General features: G+C 47.8%; 2 protein-coding genes across 3 annotated transcripts; one reads left to right on the top strand and one right to left on the bottom strand.

The window, feature by feature from the left end:
• Positions 1-13: 13 nt before the first annotated feature.
• On the bottom strand, positions 14-12039 carry LOC128907087 (3-mercaptopyruvate sulfurtransferase-like). Of its 2 annotated transcripts, XM_054195514.1 has the most exons (6): positions 11850-12039; positions 11531-11606; positions 11022-11095; positions 8825-9477; positions 8088-8203; positions 14-2189 (listed from the first exon to the last, which is right to left on the bottom strand). In XM_054195514.1, exons 1-6 carry the CDS (start codon positions 11861-11863, stop codon positions 2151-2153), a joined length of 972 nt encoding a protein of 323 aa, XP_054051489.1. In that variant the 5' UTR covers positions 11864-12039; the 3' UTR covers positions 14-2150. The 2 variants fall into 2 exon arrangements, with proteins under 2 accessions (XP_054051489.1, XP_054051480.1); XM_054195505.1 differs by lacking the exon at positions 14-2189 and having other exon boundaries at positions 7192-8203; positions 11850-12032.
• TST (thiosulfate sulfurtransferase) lies at positions 10192-18827 on the top strand. Its single transcript, XM_054195576.1, has 2 exons — positions 10192-10888; positions 18329-18827. Exons 1-2 carry the CDS (start codon positions 10303-10305, stop codon positions 18625-18627), a joined length of 885 nt encoding a protein of 294 aa, XP_054051551.1. The 5' UTR covers positions 10192-10302; the 3' UTR covers positions 18628-18827.
• The last annotated feature ends 114 nt before the right edge of the window (positions 18828-18941 follow it).

Genomic DNA, 18941 nt, shown 5'->3' with positions numbered 1-18941 from the left:
CTACCAGGAGTGGACAAAATCACAGCTCAACAGCACTGATGCTCCCTGGCTTTTCCCCTGTTCCCTTTTCCACTACACTTTGGAGGTGCAGGGTGTTATGCAAAAATCGTCGGCATTTATTTCCATAGACATCCCCTCTGGCTCATTAAAAGGTTCTGGGAACTGTAGTTTGCAGGGACATGCACAAAAGGGTGCTGGGAACTGTAGTTTTCACAGTCCACTGCAAAAGAGGACGTAATGAAGGGGGCTGAACTGTACTACGTGACCCCAGCCCTGCAGCTGGTAGTTTGCCTGCTTCCAGTCCTGGGTCCTTCCAGTCCTGCAAGCTTCCTCAGAGTCAGGAAGAAGAACCTCCTCCCTGGCAGTAAGCAGATTAAGCCAGTCAGGGCTGTACTCCACAGCTTTCCCTTCAGGAAAGCCATTATCCCAGGCTCACAGCTCAGTGCCGCATCAGTTGCCACGCTGTTCTTGCTGCAGAATGTGCAGACAAGTTGCCTTCTTGCTAACATACGTAGGGATGCTTCTGCAAACTGTGTCCTGGATCTGCATGAAGTGCTGGCAGGGGGCAGGAAGAATTTTTCTTCCAGCTCAGAAGACTCACTGATTCAGCAAACTCCCCACCCTGTGCTGCCCTACCAGCACAAACCATGCCAGACAGCGTCTTTTCTCTGTGCTCCTGCCATGCCTGCTTGTGTCTGGACAAGAGAGAGCTCAGATTTTAACTTAGAGTGGAGTTTTACCTCTGCCCCAGGCATGTATCACCCGCCGAGGCTGATGTGCCAATCCTGCTATGCTGAATCCAGCCCTGCCTCTCCCATTCGCTCCTGCCAGGCTGAGCCTGGAGCTCAGCAACTCACGTCCCACGGGACTCTGTTGAAATGCACTCCTTGGCACAGACACAACCTCAACAAGCTCTCTCTCCAGCAGCTCTCCTTTTCCCACTCCCATAAGCCCAGCTGCGCTTGCCAGCAGCTCGGGCATATTAGGAATGGAAAGGAAAGGCTGATTTTTTTCACCTGAATGTGGCCCAAAGTCTTCCTTCACCTAAGCAACTTTCTGGGTCTTCCTTGCCAGGGCAATGCAGCACTGCAGAGGCACCATGGTGACTTGCAGACACTTTATTGTTCTTACACCTAGATCTTTGCGAATTTGAGGTAGGGGTTTATTGGGGGAAGAGGGTGGATACAAAGAAAGATTATGTTTTACTCATATTCCTTTCCTTTTTGTCCTTCCCTCTTTTATTTCACTTACAAATCACTCCCTTTTATCACTACAGGACATGAAGGCAGCGTCACCCCTCCCCCAAATCACCCAGGATTTCCTTGTCAAAGACAGTATAACTGTGTACTTTGCTCCTTCTGAGGAGGAGTGCAAAGGGGAGCAGGGGAAAAGAGCGCAACACGGAAAAGGTTTTGAGATTGCTGACCTACAGCTAATTTAAGCACAGCAATAATTCAGCTACTGCAGGTTGTAAATTCAAATAACTCTGGATCTCCTGTAATTCATAGGAGCTGGCCAGCACTAGAATGATCAATAAGACAGAGAGGATGAAAAATTATTTTTGCCTACCCGTATGGAGCAGGCTTTGGCCAAAATTAGCGCCCAGCCCTTGAACCAGTCTCCACTGAGCAGTGGTGTGCATCAAAGATTCTCAGACTAACACTGACCTGAGCTGAAGCATCACATAGCGCAACACAGCTCTGGGCTGAGGGACTGTTGCCCTCCTACCTCGGGCTCTGAGTGAAACCACATCAAATCTGAGAGCTCTGCCCTGCGCCCTGGTGTGCAAGGGATGCAGGACTCTGTGCTGGCCACAGCCCCAACAGAGAATTCGGGTGAGGACTGTGGCTCTCTGATATGAATACAGTAGTTGGGTGGCAGCCTATAGCCCCTTATCTCCCCCTTCAAGAAATCTGCCCTGCCCTAGTTCTCTTTCTTCTTCTATCGAGGGTTCACCCTGTCTCCCTTTCCTCTTCTCACAGCCCCTCAGCCTCTTGCTCCTTTTTATGTCCCATCTCTTATTTTCGAAGCCTTCCTCACCAGTCCCTCCCATGCCAATGCTGCTCACAGGTCAGGGAGGGTCTGCATTCAGAGCATATCTTCTTCCATCAACACCAGCCTCCATCTACGGCCAGCACTTCAGGTCTTGCTCACCCCAGGGTCACGGTGTGAAAGGTTAGTTGATAAATCTAAAGAGGTATACTATGAGTAAGGAAAGAGGTCAAGGTACACCACTCCCATCCCCAGAGCCTTCTTTTCTGCAACATACAGCACTAACTTTACTGGAAAACCCCCAGGCCAGGGTGTTCCCTACTGCACAGGAAAATGCTCTTTAGCAAGAAATCAGTCCAGGGTGAGTTACCAGCTGAAATGCTATGAGTCGGTGGTATGGGCTAAACACAGGCCTGATTTGCACTCCATCACCAGACGTAGTTCTGAGATGCCACTAGCATGGCCTTGTTAAGGTCCATTAAAATTGAGCAATAGAACGGAGGAGAAATAAATTTAAAGAATCAAATACATGTTTCTCCTGCTTTGATGATAACTATACATAAAACACATGCACAGAAACAGAGACACAAGAAGAGCTCACAATGCCATACAGCCCAGCTGAGTACCCAGTTAAATGATGGGGACAATTGCACAGACAGACTGGGGGCAAGAAAAGCTGGACAGCCACTGGGTAGACAGGTGAGTGGGGCTGAACACGAGCTGAGGAAAACAGAACAGGGGGTAAACTGAGAGTTTCCTGGTTCAGCAGGCCTGCAACGCAAACCTGCAGAAAGCTACACACACTGCAGCACTCCGTACACACATTGCAGCCTGATGAGACAGCTGGGTACACGGAGTACGATGCACCACTGATGTTGCAGAGCTGCTTTTAGGGAATTGGTGCATTGTGGAGCATCAGTGGGAGCAGGGATCGCCGTGTGTTGGCACAGTGTCACCACTCTGCCAGGCTGGGATTAAACTTGTGTGATCATTTAGTTAATGAACGCACTGTGGCATGAGGCACCAGAGAAGAAACTGTCTCCTCTCTCTTCTTTCCAGGAAGTGTGGTGGGGAGGACAAGTAATACTCTGACATTTTCCATTAAACCAACAGTGAACTGGGCAAAGAAAACTTCTCACAAAGGACTTGGGGGCGGGAGGAAGACAGTCCACTTGTAGCCAACAGAGCCCAGCTTCACTGCCAGCTGAGCCAGGCATTTCGGAACTGGACGAGAAAGACCCCATGGCATGCAGGCGAGCTAATCTTTCTCCACCTCCTTGTGCTTGGTGAGGTCTGTGAGCAATGTACCTGCATTCAGAATAGTGTGCGAAGCCTGTGTGTGTATGTGCATCACTTAGCACCTCTGTTGGAAACATGCTGGCAGGAGGAGAGAAAACAGCCACAGATAGAAGGAACAAGAAAAAACCCTGCAGGTAATAGCGATTGCAGTGTTCGTTAGTGGAAAGGGACAGCAGTGCTGTCAGAAGGCAGGCTGCTTTGGGAAAGTTTGCAGGGGAACAAAAGGTTTTCTGGGAAACAAAGCATGAAACAGTGCAACCTGACTGCTGGGCAGCAGTAGGGAAGGAAAAGGAAGGCAGGGGATGAAGACAACATGTGAGGGACTGTGGGATTACTGTTGGAGAACCATTGACCAGACTGTTTTCACAGAGCCCAAAACTGCTTCAGGACAAAACTATTACAGATAGTAAAAACAGACCAGTACGGATTTTACATGCTGGCCTGGGATTCTCAAATTTATAGAGAGCTGTAAAAGCTCCAGTCTCAAGTTAGTCACAAGTCAATGTGACCCTCTTCCTACATCAGGATTGTTTTTTAGGCTTCCTTTTGGCCATCATGAGCCTCATCCCACCAAAGATACGCTATTCCCCTTTCCCTGTGGCAAATTTTCCACAGGAGAGTCATAAACATTAGAGATCTGCATTCATATCCACTTCTCCCCTTCCCCATTTCTAGTTCCCATAGGAAACCCACCCCCTGAGTCAGGGACATAAAGATCTGCAGAACATTTATAGTCCTAGTGCAAGTCCCCTCAGCTGCTCCATATGTCCAGTAGCATCTGTTATGGCTCAAAATAGGTTTTTGCAGTCTACAGGCTTTGAAAACATTGTTTCGGTCTCCACAATGTTCCCACTGCTTTGCCTGCAGCATGAGAACAGATCTCAACTAAGAGCAGGGAGACTATCAGAAGACACTCTTGGACAGATTGTTGATACATGATGTAACAGGGCATACCCCAGAAAGACAACGTATCTTGTCATGGGGAGGAAGTTGTCAATTTCTCCTCTGTGGGGAAATCAAGGCAAAGCTAAGCATCTGGTAAAAGATTTCCCAAAAGCTGGGAAACTGAAAAACCTCTGAGATTTTGTGGTTCAAAACCTGGCCAGGAGAAGGGCAATTGAATACTGCCAATCTGGGCACACATACCAGAGAGGACAAGGGCTCTGTAAGATGTCATCAAGCCAAACAGTCAAAATGTAGAGCAAAGGGAGAGGGAAATCTTTCACTTAGTTTGCCATCTCCAGGTGGATGGCTGGGCTGCACTAGACACCTCCCCGCGACACACAAGACAGAGGAAAGCAGCTCAGTCTCAAGAGGAAGCAGAGAGATTCAGAGAGATTCCCACTGACCCAGGGACTACTGGAGTCAGTGGGAAAAAAGAAACACAGTGCTCAAGCGGTATTGCCAAATGTTCTGGAAGGATGAGAGCAAAAGCCAGCCCCCTGCATCCACTGGAAATGATTAACAAAGTCTGAAAGAATATGACAATTTTCTCTAATAAGAAAATTTCCCTGGAGAAACAGAGCAGGCACAGCAGTCCTGTTTATCTATTTGTACACAGGGGCCCGGCCACATATTTGCAAAATCGGCCTCACCTCCCAGCCACACCCAGGGTGTTAAACCTTAATGATCCACCATGTGAAAGCCTCTTAGCTTGGCTGATGGTGGGAGAAGCTAGAAATCCTTAACTGGAAAGATGTCACAAGCCAGACCCTGCTGTAAGATCCCATACTAGACAACACTGTCTGTACAAGTATCTTTATGTTAAAGTGTCTTAGAAGCAGCACCCTTGTTGCTCAGATTGGGAGGCCCCTCCACAAGACAGTTTAGCACTACTTGCTGTTTCCAGTCAACCCAGCAGGTGCTTATCCTTTCGTTTTCATGTCAACACCATACTTCAGCTTAAAAAGGCTTGGTTTCTTTAAGTCCTCTCAGTTACAGACTGCAATCAGATGTCCTACATGACATGCTGACTAGTTCTTCCTTTTCCCCTGAAGGAAACAGTTGCTAGAAAATTACCACACTTGGGATAAAGCAAGGTGTTGCTATCGGCCTTTAAAACCACAGTGGTTACCCGGGTGGGGAAATTCAAAAAGCATGGGAGTAGAAAATCTTTCCGCAGCAGGAAGGAGAAGAGAATTAATTAAACCGTTAATTAGATCCAGAACTGAAAGTCTTAGCGATTTGCAGGGCATGCTGTAACCTGTAAAGGAAGCCCTTTTGGGAAGTCTAAGCCCAAAGAACTACATGGAAGCTGGCAAATATAAACAGCTCTGTAGTCCTCAGCATAAGAAGGATATGGACCTGTTGGAATGGGTCCAGCAGAGGGCCACGAAGACGATCAGGGGGCTGGAGCACCGATGCTGTGAGGGCAGGCTGAGAGAGTTGGGGTTGTTCAGCCTGGAGAAGAGAAGGCTCCAGGAGACCTTATAGCGGCCTTCCAGTACCTAAAGGGGGCCTACAGGAAAGATGGGGAGGGACTCTTTACCAGGGAGTGTAGTGATAGGACAAGGGGTAACAGTTTTAAACTGAAAGAGGGGAGATTCAGATTAGATACTAGGAAGAATTTCTCTACTGTGAGGGTGGTGAGGCACTAGAACAGGTTGCCCAGAGAAGTTGTGGATGCTCCATCCCTGGAAGTGTTCAAGGCCAGGCTGCATGGGGCTTTGAGTAACCTGGTCGAGTGGGAGGTGTCCCTGCGCAGGGCAGGGGGGCTGGAACTAGATGATCCTTAAGATTCCTTCTAACCCAAACCATTCTATGATTCTATAATAAAAGTTTATTATTTTATCCAGATCATATTATCTGGATCTGGTATAAAAGGGGTCTGTACACTGCATACAAAAGGGTCACTCATTTCAGACCCCTGCACACTCTGTATACTCAGCACTTGCTGTAACGCCAGCCCCAAGTCCCTGAAGAGCTATGTGGTTAGACTAATGTAAGCATGGAAACTGAATGTTTTCAGTCACTGGAAATGAGTGTAAAGAAGGGTCAGGCTGTATGCGTGGGTGGGGAGGACACAGAAAGAAATAATCTGGACAGTAAAACTCTAGCTCCACAGGAGGTATGCAGAAATGGAGCTTGTGTTCATGCAAATCAAGCCCAGGAAGAAGCCAGGGCTGCAGCCAACAGAAGCCAAAGGAAATGCAAAGAATACGCACTCTCCAGCAGGAAAGGATACAGCCCTTGTATTCAGTGGCTAGGAGGGTACCCTGCAAATCTGTGACCATAAGCATCCATAGCATCCCCTAGAAAGGACAACCCCATCACCCTCAGATGTCCACCAGTACCTGTTGCTGCCAGCCCAAGAGCAGAACCCGTCTCATCAACTTTCTAAGTTACCAGTGGGACAGAACAGGTGCAGAGTTGGGGGTTTTGGTTGGTTTGTTGGTTGGTGTTTTGGGTTTTTTTGTTGTTTTTTTTTTTTTTTTAAGAGGAAAAAATCCTAGAGAGAACAAATTCTTGAACATTGTCAAACATACACAGGGGAATTTCAATTCCCAGATATAAGACAATAGTCTTGGGGGAAAAAAGATGTGCCATCACAGGCTATTCCTCTGTAGGCCTCAGTTCCCTTAAGTTTTTTAAGGTTACATGGTAAGAATAGAAACACACATGCCATCCAATTTTCACCATGTGAACTGACATTCAGTCTTTGAAGAACAGGGCTGTGACTTACTAACATGGAGTATTAGGCCGAAAAGCAAACAGACAATCAGTCCATCAGGAAGATGGTGAAAAGTCCCAAGAGAGAGGCACGCCATTGTCTTTCCTGGCCCAAAGGGCTTGTTGAGGGTAAGAGATGGAGAGAAGGCAACGTCTCATTTGAATCATCAAGACAAAAGGATCCCATAAAGATAGAGTTCCTGGAATCAGCCAAGCAATGCTCACATAAGCTCCATACAGCAGGAAGACCTTGAAACACATGTTTATTTAATCTTTTTCTAATCCCAATATCTTTTTTTTTTCCCCAAGGGGGATTTTGGACCATGGGGGTACAAAACTGGCTAAGTACACATTGCAGTTAGAGTCAAAGTGCAAGGAGAAATCCAAACCAAGTCTCTAACCTAAGTGCCAACCTGGAAGCCATATTTGCTCCTTTAAAAATCTACGTCTTTCCCTTAAGTTTTGCACTCAAAATGGCCATAAAGTGCATGGATGGCTTCTACGACAGAGGCAGAGAGCAAGATCATGAGGCACAGTTATATAAGTATGACCGTCCTGTGAGTGAACATGGTGGAATGTCCCAAGTCATGAGCTTGTCTTGACTCAAGTACTTCCCCATGCTGCCACCAGCACTCTCTCCCTTCCATCTGATACTGTAAAAAGGCCACAGAATCACAGAACGGCTGAGGTTGGAAGGGACCTCTGGAGGTCATCTGGCTCACCCCACCTGCTCAAGAAGGGTCACCTAGAGCTGGCTGTGCAGGTCATCTTTATGTTCCTAAGCAGCAGTGGTAGGATAAGGAGAAAGTGCCAAAGCACCATGTGCCTGTACTTGTTATCCAACACCTTCACCTCATGACACTTAACCAGGAATGCTAAACCCATCTTTTCCAAATCCTGTTTCAAGGCAAATTATCTGCACAGGTGGAAGACGAAGCAACTTATTACACTGTCTTCCCCTTTCCCTCAGAAATAATATTTTCAGGCTGTGCCCGCATGTACCATTCCACCCAGGCCCCATCGTACACAGCGACATCTGGTTTGCCACAGAGGTATGCCCCCAGAGCCACATGGCAGGCAGTGACTCCAGAGCCACATGTGGCTACCAAGGGCTTTAACAGGTCCACCTTCTTCTCCTGGAACAAACTGCGGATCTGCTCAGGGGTCTTCTCTAAGCCAGACTCTGTGAGGAAATCAGTGAAGGGGATGTTCATCGACCCAGGGACATGACCAGGCTCAATTCCTGGAAGAAAAGCAATACAGATAGGAATTAACCTCTACTGTCTTGGACAAATCCATTGCAAAACCTGTTCTCTATTTCACTGGGGATATTTATGATTTATTGTATGTGTATGGTGTTAAAACAAATACATTTATTTTTGTTAAACTTTGCTTTACTAGATTATTGGTTACTCAGAAAGGATGGCTCTAACCTTTAGGTTACCACATGGATACAATCCTGTCAAGTTCTGTTCCTCCTCCCAGTTCCCTCCACATCTTCCCCGCATCAGAGCAACCCACTCTGACGAGGCACTGACTGAAGCACTTCCACAGGCCCTTCCGAGCAGAAGAGCAGCACCAGTACATGAAGAGACCGATGATTATCTTTGAGGGATATGAAAGCTACATTCCTCATCCCAGCCTCTCATGAGAAAAAAATAATACACTGCTTCCCCACTCCTAAATTTTCAAAGAGCTGCACTTGCTAGTCAAAAGGAGAGGAGGACAGGTGGATACACTGTCTCAAGTCGCATCCCATAAAGAACAACCATATTTCCCTTTGTTACCTCTACAGGAGTCAAACTGATGGGCACCTTAAATGAAGCCCCTTTTTATTATGCCATTGTCTCAGGTGGCACATTACCATCTCGGGGCTCTGGCTCTACTCCCCGGAACCGTCCTGCAGCACGTGCATCCACTAGTTGGAAGCGGTGGGAATCCAAGTTATCTAAGACATCCTCATACGTTTTCACCAAGGACTTGTCCAAGGAGGCATGGAACTCGGAGGGAGCGACCTGGCTTTTCCCAGAGCTCAGTGCATTCCCCTCTCGCTGCCAGTTCTTCAAGCCGCCATCCAGAAGGGAGACGGCTTCATGTCCAAAGGCCCGGAACATCCACCACACCCGGGGGGCTGAGAAGAGACCTTGATCGCTGCCATCATATACAACAACATGGGAATCATTCCCCACACCCAGCTTTCCCACATACTCAGCAAAGTCATCAGCCCTGGGCAGCATGTGATCGTAAGGTGAAGTGCGGTCACTGCACTGGTCGATGTCGAAGAAAACTGCGCCCGGGATATGGCGCTCCTCAAACTCCCGCTTTGGGTCACGCTTCATCTTCGGCAAGTACCAGGATGCATCCACGACTTTCAAGGCCAGACCAGGTTGCTGGGATTTGATGGCTTCTGAAAGCCACTTCGCAGACACCAGAGCACGGTAGAGGAGTTGTTGCGACATTGTTTCCAATTCCTGGCCAAGACTATCTGGTTCCTGGGGTTTGCCTGATTCTGCCTGACTGCAAAAGGAAGAAAATCGCAAATTAGCACCCAGCCTTATGGAGAGCAACTGGACAAAGGTGCATTTTGGGACCAAAGACCTGCTGACCGCTGGACCACTGCGACTGACCAAAGACCACTGAGGTGCTGGCTAAGCCTACAGTGATGGGGTTCTGAAATGCGCCAGCCTTGAAAATAAGGAGAGCTCAGCCCAAACCCTGTCCTGAGTGTGACAGCCATGGCAGAGTCCTGCCCTGTGCCCAGCCTGGCCCCTCCACCTGCAGCAACCACCACCCAGCGCTGACAGCAGCAAGAGGGGAGCGGGGCAGCCTCAGGGACCCTGAGCAGAGGGGATCCAGCGCCCCGGGGTGAGGCGCGGCCCCACGACAAGGGGCTCTGCCCCACCGCTCTCACCGCCCCGGAACCCACCTGCAGCCGAGGCCTTACCGGGGCCCTGCCGCCCCTCCCGCAGGCTTAACTCCCGCCGCGAACCCTCCCGCCCCGGAAGCCCCCAGCCCCGGCGGCGGGGCCGCGGTTCCCTCCGCGCAGCAACGGGGGAAGGAGCGGGGACGACCCGCCGCGCCTCCCCCCCGTACCTCCGTGCTGGGCCTCAGCCGAGCAGCGCTCGCCCTCAGTCCCCGCCAGCCATGGCCGTCGCTAGGGGGCGGGAGCCGGGTCCCTCCCAGCGGGCCGGTCCCGGGCGGTGCCGCCCGCCCCCGCACCGCCCCCTCGGGCTGCTTCCCCCCGCCGCCGCCGCCATTTTGTGTGTGGGGAGGGGGGTGTGTGTGTGCGTGTGTCTGTGTCTCCCCGGCAGCGGCGCCCCCTCCCGGCCTCGGCCCTCCGAGATGGCGCCGCAGGTGCTCGGCAGGGCCCTGGTCACCGCCAAATGGCTCTCGGAGGCCGTGCGGGCCGGGCGGGTAGGGCCGAGCCTGCGGATACTGGACGCCTCATGGTACCCGCCGCAAGAGCGAAACGCCCGGCAGGAGTTCAAGGAGAGGCACATCCCCGGGGCGTCCTTCTTCGACATTGAGGAGTGCCGAGACCAGTCTTCCCCCTACGACTTCATGCTGCCCAGCGAGTCCCACTTTGCCGACTACGTGGGGCGCCTGGGGGTCAGCAATGACACCCATGTGGTGGTGTACGACGGGGACAAGCTGGGCACCTTCTATGCCCCCCGCGCCTGGTGGATGTTCCGGGCCTTCGGGCACAAGGAGGTCTCCGTCCTGAACGGCGGCTTCAAGAACTGGGTGAAGGAGGGCCACCCTGTCACGGCGGAGGTCAGCCAGCCCGCCCCGGCCGTCTTTAAGGCCAGGCTGAACACGGTCCTGGTGAAGACCTTTGAGGAGATGATCCAGAACGTGGGGTCCCTGCGGTTCCAGGTGGTGGATTCCCGCCCAGAGGGCCGGTTCCGGGGGACCGAGCTGGACCAAGGTAATGGAGGTGGGAACAGCACCCGCCCCCTGCACCAGAGCGTCAATACTAGTCCAGGAGTAACAACTCCTCCCAGCCAGCAAACAGATTTTCCTAATGCACAGGCGTGCCTCAGCCTAACTCGTTGATTTACCTTAGGGGATCCACAGTTGAGCGTTCAGATCCCAGTGCCCTCACAGGCAGCTTTTCTTGGAGTGGGTTGTAAAGCTGCAGGAGGAAATAGCAGAAAAGGTCTGCAGTCAGTTGGCTCCGGGATCCCTCATCCCAGGCCCTGCAGAAGTTAATCAGGCAGAGTACAAACACAGGAGGTGAGAGCTCCCATGGGTTTTGTTCAGGGTCCTATCTAACACCACCAGACTTGCGCAAGCTATTAGTATTCATACAGGCACCTCTCACCATAATGAGTGCACCAGCAAAAGCTAAGGTTTTAGGCAATACAGTAACCCAAGGGATGTTTTCCTTCTTGCTCTGATTCCCAGCAAATAGAGAACTAGCTTGAGCTGATCTTTGTCCTTTTGCTCTCTGCCGTTAAATCTAACAAGCTTAAGGAAGAAAAGCCCCAAACCCTTCCCGAATGTATGGGCTGTCAACCTCTGTGTTTTGCATGCCCCAAGTAACAGGAACAAAAATGGATTTTGTTACCTTGGTCAAAAACTGGACACAGAAGCAGCAGGGGTAGAAGAAGTCCTGTGCAACGGGGACAGGTGCAGCCATGTGCCTAGAATGAAATTCAAGTTGTTAAAGGAGGCCCTTGCTGTGTAATTTAAGCCTTGGTATACCCCAGAATAACCTGTCCTTAGAAAGGGAATCACAGAATGGTTTAAAAAGAAATGCAGAGTTTCAAAAACAGCCGAGAAAAGCACAGCAACAGTTGTTGGGTCTGAGTCGAGCTCCACGCTGCAGGAGTGAGCATGTGGCAAGGCTTCTGTGATCCTGAGACAGTGCTGCACTGCTGCCTCACCTGCAGGTTGTCATTCTGTTCTGGCTGTTTTCTGATGTGCGGGCTGCTATACAGCCACTGAGTGTGACATCGTGCCCTGAAATAAATTCCTGCGTCCAGATCTCAGGAGCGTTTGGCAGTAAGTGGCTTTGTACGCGTAGTTTGCTGAAATGTCTACAGTGACACCCCTCCCCAAGCACACTCAACCTGTACAAGACAGCATACAGGAGAGAGGAAACTGTTGCAGGGAGAGAGGGGGAGTTAGGCTTGTCGATCATTGTGTTTCTTTGCCTACTGCAGCCCATCAAAGTGAAGGTTGAATTTTAACCTCAAGACGTGAATAAAATGCTTCTCGCTGGGAGCTGGTTGGATTTTGTGTTCTCTTTCCCAAAGTGGGAGTTGTCATCAGGTGACAAATACCGCAGCCCCTGACAGCATCTTGAAAACAGATTTTTCCTTTGAAATGAGTCAGCATGGAACAGTTTATTTGTGGTGGTCCAGTTTTGCTTCCCACAGCAGATCCAGCAGGATAAGCACTCCAGCTGCAGCTGCTCATTCCACAGGAGCTTGACAGCCTTCTGAACCGGGCTAGCCAGTAGCTATGCTACAGCCAGCAGTGGGTAAAAGGCAGCACTTACACCTAAAAGAGCAATTTGAAATCAATGCTGATTAATTACAGGGGTCACCCAATCAGGGAAGAGAAAAGTTGCCTGCAATTTAGAGAAGAAAAATGGTCTTGAGGTTAAGGAACTAGCTACATTCTCGGGTGATTTCAGTTTAATTATTGCCTCAGCTCTTGACTTCCTAATTAAGTCAATTAATCTCTCCAGTTCCATGAACTCCATCTCTAGAAGAGGCTAATTTCAGCTGACTTTTGCCTCTTTAGTTTTTCAGTTCCTTGTGGTAGGAATTAGTTGTCCCTGTAGTAGCTACCTTGCTGGGATTTAGATCTCTGTAGTGTTTAAGATAAGTCATAATACATGGCTAATTTTTAGTTGCTGGGAGAGGTTTACCCGGGTTGCCAGGATGGAGAAAGATGGATGGTGTTTCTATAAGCCAGGTGTCATAGGTCTTAAATGCAGATATTGCTTTGGATTAAAAAGCTTGGATGTTCATGCGTGGTGTGCAGGATAAGCCCATGGAATGTGCAGCCCTGACCTAGTCACTGAGTGGTTAAAGGTGTCTCTGCACAGTGTTTCTGGAGGAACTAGCAGCTCAGGTCTGCTCACTAGCTGTGATTCAGCAGTGGTCCAGCCAAGTTCTGTAAGGGCCTGCTTAGGTGCTGTTAGGGTGCAGGTCTATGAAACCAGCCTGAGCTGAGACAATCCCAGGCAATCCAGGGGCAGAGGGTCAAAATAATTACATGATGGTTACTAGTGCTGACTCTCTCTGAATATTGGATACTGAAAACTGAGGAACAAGAATTATAGCTGAAAAAAAGCACACGAAGAAGTTGCAAATTTCTGATTTCTTTTGCAGACACCTGAGAAAAGAGGGGAAAGTTGTCAGTTAAGAAATCCGTCATCTAAAACAGAAAGCAAACCCAAAGTTGTTTTGTGAGCTTCCAGCCATTTTTCTTCTCATTCTCAGCCCTTGGGTAGTCCTTGTCTCCCTTGCGCGTACACATCTCTTAAGGTTTTGACATTTTCCCAGCTCTTGGTCTTCCATGTCCCAAATATACAGCTTGTGCTCAGGTTGAATGTTTAGTGGTAGTGAGAATTAAATGTTGCTCAAGGCATGACATGGAGAGTGAGAGACTTTATCAAAGTCTGTTTCAACCCACAGGAACCTACATTCTAAAGCTGTCCATCGCTGTGATGAGGTTGATAAACATCGGGTGCCAGAATTAGCACCATGGGGCCTTGCTGGTTCTTAGAGTTGACTCTTCTGGCTGTAGATGCACGCAGTATTTTGACATTGGTGGCAAAGGCCTATTGATCTGACTGCTCAGAGGACTTCTCAGGGAACTGGCCAGGACCAAGCTTAAAGTGTTCCTTCAGTGGGTTCATGTAGGTTGGGTGAGATCACTAGTGGTCCCTTCCGAGGCATACAATTTGAACGAAGAGAGAGATAAAAAAGGAGGCAATAGAGGAGACGTTTGGAAAGGAATGGTTATCTGCAGCCTGCCAGCTCCAAGACCACAGGGAGTCAAATGTAGACAAGGCACATCTTTTATCTTTTCGACATTAAGAAATTCCATCTGGAGCTTTCATCAGAAAGGGAAGGGTCTGTAGTTTTAGTTAGATAAATAGCCAACGAAAAAATACATATTTAAGCAGAGAATATTAACAGATGTGGAAAAGGGGATTAAGCAGTGAAGAAGATAACATATTACAGGTTACAAATTTTGAGGGAGGATTGCCAGAAGCCAAGCTGAGTGAGACTTGGCAAAAGGACTTAAAACAAATAACAAAAACTGCTGGAGCAAAGTGAATAAAAAGAGAACAAGGAGAGAAAGAGTAAATAGGGTTGCTATGCAGTTAGCAGGGGTTCCAGATGAAAGATTATTTGTGTACAGCCCTAGAATTATACTGAGTCTATGCTACCGTTTTGTTTTATTCTCCTGAGGACAAGTCTGCAGAGTAGGGGGAGGGGTAGCAAGAAGAAGGGGAAAGAAGCAGAAATGATCACTTCTAAAGAGGGAGTATAACTAAAAGATATCTGTGTACTCAGATTTGTGAGGCAGATGATCTCCATCCCAAGTATGTGTCAAAAATCAGTTATGTGACATTGCAACTCCATAAGGCAAGAATTTAAGAAATTTAATCAGAGCATGGTTCTGTAGGACAGAAACACTAACAAAGTTTGTATTTGTATTTAGGATAGCAGGTGCAGCACAACCTAGGCAGCTCTTGATCTATTATAACATGGAGATACTGTAAGGCTTTCAAAAAAGTCTTCAATAAAAATTATTTGAAATGAAGGCAAAATTGAATAAAATACCTTGGTAAACTTGCGCTGCAGCCGAGGGCTCTTATTTCCTTGCCAACAGAATTGATTTGCCAGATAAGACAAATGGGAACATGCATACCTTGAAGTTATGTCTGATCTTTTCTTCTAGCCATTGGAAGCACCTACGAGGTAGACTTGTTCCATTTGGACTTCATTAATACTTTGGACATAATATTAGAGGCAATTATTAGTGCAGCGTGAGAAGAGGGCAAATAGCACAAGTACTGTTAGATTCCCAAAAATACTAACTTAAAGGACGATAAGAATAGCTTGTGCGGAAAGCAGATCTGTGGGGCTGGAAGTTGCCATCATGGTCCCATTGTTATGCTTCTGTGTTTTATTTCTTATTTTTCGGAATCATTGTGGCACTGAAAATAGGGAGTTGCTACCGAAACGTGCTGCTGGCGTAGCCTTGGGAAGGTTTAAGTGATCACACTGGGAGTATTATGTGAGGTACCATCTGCAGAGATAGAAGTGATGGAAAATATAACGCTACAGAGAGCAAGGTTGGATGCTTAGTAGCCTGAAACATGTAATTGCTTGTGTTTCTCTTACAAGATGAAGACCCAGCAATAGAGTAGGACAAGACTTGGATGAATTAGTTGGGTGCAAGAACCTCAGATATGATTTGGCCTTGACAACAGCAATTATTAACCTCCTGTCTACTAACCGAGATGCTAGGAAGTGCCGCTTCCTTATCCAGAAGCCTGGTGGTCACCTAGGACTGTTTCTAAGGTGGCCGAGGCAGTGAAAGCGTGTCTAACGAGCTCTTCCTGGGTTTGAGGCCATTGGGAGTGCTGAGTGCTCGCCGTCAGCATGTTGGAGCAATAGCAGAAAGGAAGGAAAGCTATTTCAGCCGCAGGGCAATGTTAGCTCAAGGTTAAATGGTGTACAAACTGACTCTGACAAACTTAACGCTGGAGAATAATATTCCTCCTCATGTGAGCAAGGAGGTGCCTCAGCAGAAAGTCTTATGGCAAGAATCCAAACTGGTTCTGAGATGGATACTTTTATGAGAGGAAGCCTATAAAGTGAAAGCTGTAGTAGCTGGGAGCCGGGCTCTGTAATCCTAGGGTTCCTTCCTGGAATTTCTAAGGGTCTCTGCGTAAATCTGGTGTGGAGTATGCTCTGTGTCATATGAGGCAGGGCAGATGTATCCTCTCCACTGTTCAGATCACAGCTGCGTCTAGCCTTGCCTTCCAGTCCTGTGTTTCTCTGCTCTTGTCCTAGCACTGAGAGAGCTGATAAAACTTCCTCAACCACTCAAGAGCACGTCTTAGGCAGTCCAAGGGATTGTGGTTGTGCAGTGTCAGCTCTTTCTTTCAGTTGAACACCCACGTACATGCATAAATGCAGTTTCTACAGAATTCCCTATCTTTCACTCGCAGAGTCTGGTCTCTGACTCCAACAGACTTTTGAATCTCTGGACCAAGGAAGTCTCCCTATAGATCAAAGTCAAAAATGCTCTAAAATGAGACTGTTCTTTTCAAATCTGCGCAGCTCCTAACTGAACAGTTAAGGATGGTGAGAGTATGTCACGGCAGTCTCCAATAAGAGAGGGGTACGAACCTACCTATTCTAACATGTGTGAACAGTCTAGAAAAGCAATCATGACCACAGGGCCTGGGACGCCTAAGAACTGAATCGATGGCCCAGCAAGCTTGTTTGAGCAAGAGCTGGGTCTTCTAGTTCAGCCCCCAGGACTTCTTGATCTCAGTACACTTCCCAGTGCCCCAGGATGCTGTGAGAGTGTTGTTCTGCGGCTCACAGACTTGTCTGTATTGGGGTGATCACCAGTTCCGCAGCAGAGCCTTGCAGAAATCCCTTGCCAAATGACAGGGACAGGACCATTCCCTCTGCGGGAAAGCTGTAGCCCAACCCAGGCATGTAACTTTCTTCAGTAAGAAGATCTGCAGTCTGAGAACTACAAACAAGGTTTGCTCACGCTCATTTTTTGCATTAATTTTATTTCGTCTTTGTCATACAGACACTATATTAAGGAGCGTGGGTTTTGCATTTCTCTGTACTGAAGTGGTGAACTGTTGTTTTCTGGAACTGGAAAAGATGCGGGGAAAGCATCAGTACAAAACACTGTCTTTTTTTAAAAAAAATAAAAAAAGTTAGTCCCTCCAGAAGTCAGCAGTTTTTCTCCTGACTTCTCGCTGTAATGCTAAACACTTCTGAAGGATGCATGAGGTGACGACTAGACGACAGTGCCAGATTTCTAAGGCACTCGGGGAGTCAGAAACAAAGAGGGTCCATCTGGAACAGGGAGAGATCTTGTGAAGCTGACTCAGGGCAGCTTTGGCTGTCTTTAGGCTCTCACTCTTCATCCAGCAGAGCAAAGTTCCCCTCCTCAACACCCTGCTAAAACCCCGTTTTCCCATTATGACATGTCTCATCACATCATGACATCACTCTGCACGAGCGATAAAACCGCAGTGTGTGCAGTTGTGTGACGTCAGTCTCTGACTAGGTATACTTTAATCATTTGACTGTGACAAGGGTTCCCTGCCCCAGTCTCTCCCATCTCCTGAGATCAGTTACCCTGATGACTTAGGCAAGTGGAAAGCTGTCAGTGAAACAGATTACTATTTTTGTGACTTTCCTGGGGCTGTTTCATTAAAAGTTCAAACCTAGCAAGGAACCATTCCCTGAAATGCATTTTCAACATAACATATAGTTTCCTGCTCCAATGAGGCTTGATCCAAAACCTCTCAAAGTCATTGGAAAAGCTTCTTCTGGGTGTAACGGACTTTGATTAAGCCTATAGCGATAGAGTTTGAATTTCAAGGGCCTGATGAAAATCTTACCCATCCTATTTTTATATCTGTTTCTCTCTAAAGACCTTGTTCTTGAGATGCAACTTTCAGTTTGCCTGAAGTGGTCAGTTATACCAGTAGAAAAACAGAACCCATGCTGATTTCATCTGTGGAGTGGATAAAAACTGATACAAAATCTAAATTGTCACTTCTTTGACCGGATTGCCCCAGGATAGCTGCCTAAGCAGTAATGTGGCTGAATTTGAGGTTGCTTTACTTTTCTGAAATATGATTTTAAGGTGACACGGGAATAAACTGTGAACAGATAACTAATTTCACAAATTCCACGTACAAGCTACGCTTCTTACTTCTGAAAGCTCTGTCACTACACGCTGCTGGCATGCTTGGGGAAGGTCAGAAATGCACTGCTGCATTCCTCTGCACAAATCCCCTTAACGCCTTTGTTAGGATCTTTTCTGTGGTGGTTCTTTGATTCTTGTCACGTCTAGGGCTTCTTCAGATTCCTACTTCTCATTGCTTTCAGTAGGAAATAGTTTGCTAAACATTCTGGAAGTTTTCACGTCAGCAAAATTGAATAACCTTTGTCCTCCTCGTTTTAGCTTCATATTGCTTTGCCTCTTCATCATCACCTGAAAAAAATTACTATCTTGGAGAGAGTTGCAGTATCTGCAGTGATGTCTCTTTAATGTCTCTTTTGTAGGTGTCTTTAATCACCTACATTAATGTCTCCTTACTCATGTTTCCTTTTCTTGTTCACTCTTGCAGGGCTGGAATCTGGTCATATCCCTGGTGCTGTGAACATACCCTTCCACTCATTCCTAACAGAAACTGGCCATGAGAAGAGTATTGAGGAGATCCAAGAAATATTCCGTGACAAGAAAGTGGATCTCTCAAAGCCGCTGGCGGCCACATGCCGCAAAGGTGTCACAGCATGTCACATTGCCCTGGCAGCCTACCTGTGTGGCAAGCGTGATGTGGCTGTTTATGATGGTTCTTGGTCAGAGTGGTTCCACCGTGCCCCACCTCGCTACAAGGTCTCTGAGTTGAAGCGCAACAAGGCCTAGAGGGAGATTTGTTTCTCGGGCAATAAGATCTAGCAGCTGCCTCCAGCCCAGGTTACAGGGAAAGGGAAGAGGTGGAAGTAAAGAAAAAACGTACTGATTTGTATTTTGCCAATTTTTCTAAGAATGATGAGTAGCTTTCTGTCTATCTTTCCGTTTCTCACAATGAATAAAATCTGCTTCTAAGATGATGCATCTGTGAATATTTCTAATTCTTCTCTGTTGCCTATGACCTGCTTGTGTTGGGTGGGAAAAGCAGCTTTGCAACATGAAGGAGAGTTGCAGTCTTCCCTGGAGACTTGCAGAAATTCCAGTGG

The sequence above is a fragment of the Rissa tridactyla genome, chromosome 1 (genome assembly GCF_028500815.1).
Source record: "Rissa tridactyla isolate bRisTri1 chromosome 1, bRisTri1.patW.cur.20221130, whole genome shotgun sequence".
NCBI classification, from domain to species: domain Eukaryota; kingdom Metazoa; phylum Chordata; class Aves; order Charadriiformes; family Laridae; genus Rissa; species Rissa tridactyla.
The sequence above is the reverse complement of the archived record's forward strand: the minus strand, read 5'-3'. Positions and strand labels throughout refer to the sequence as shown.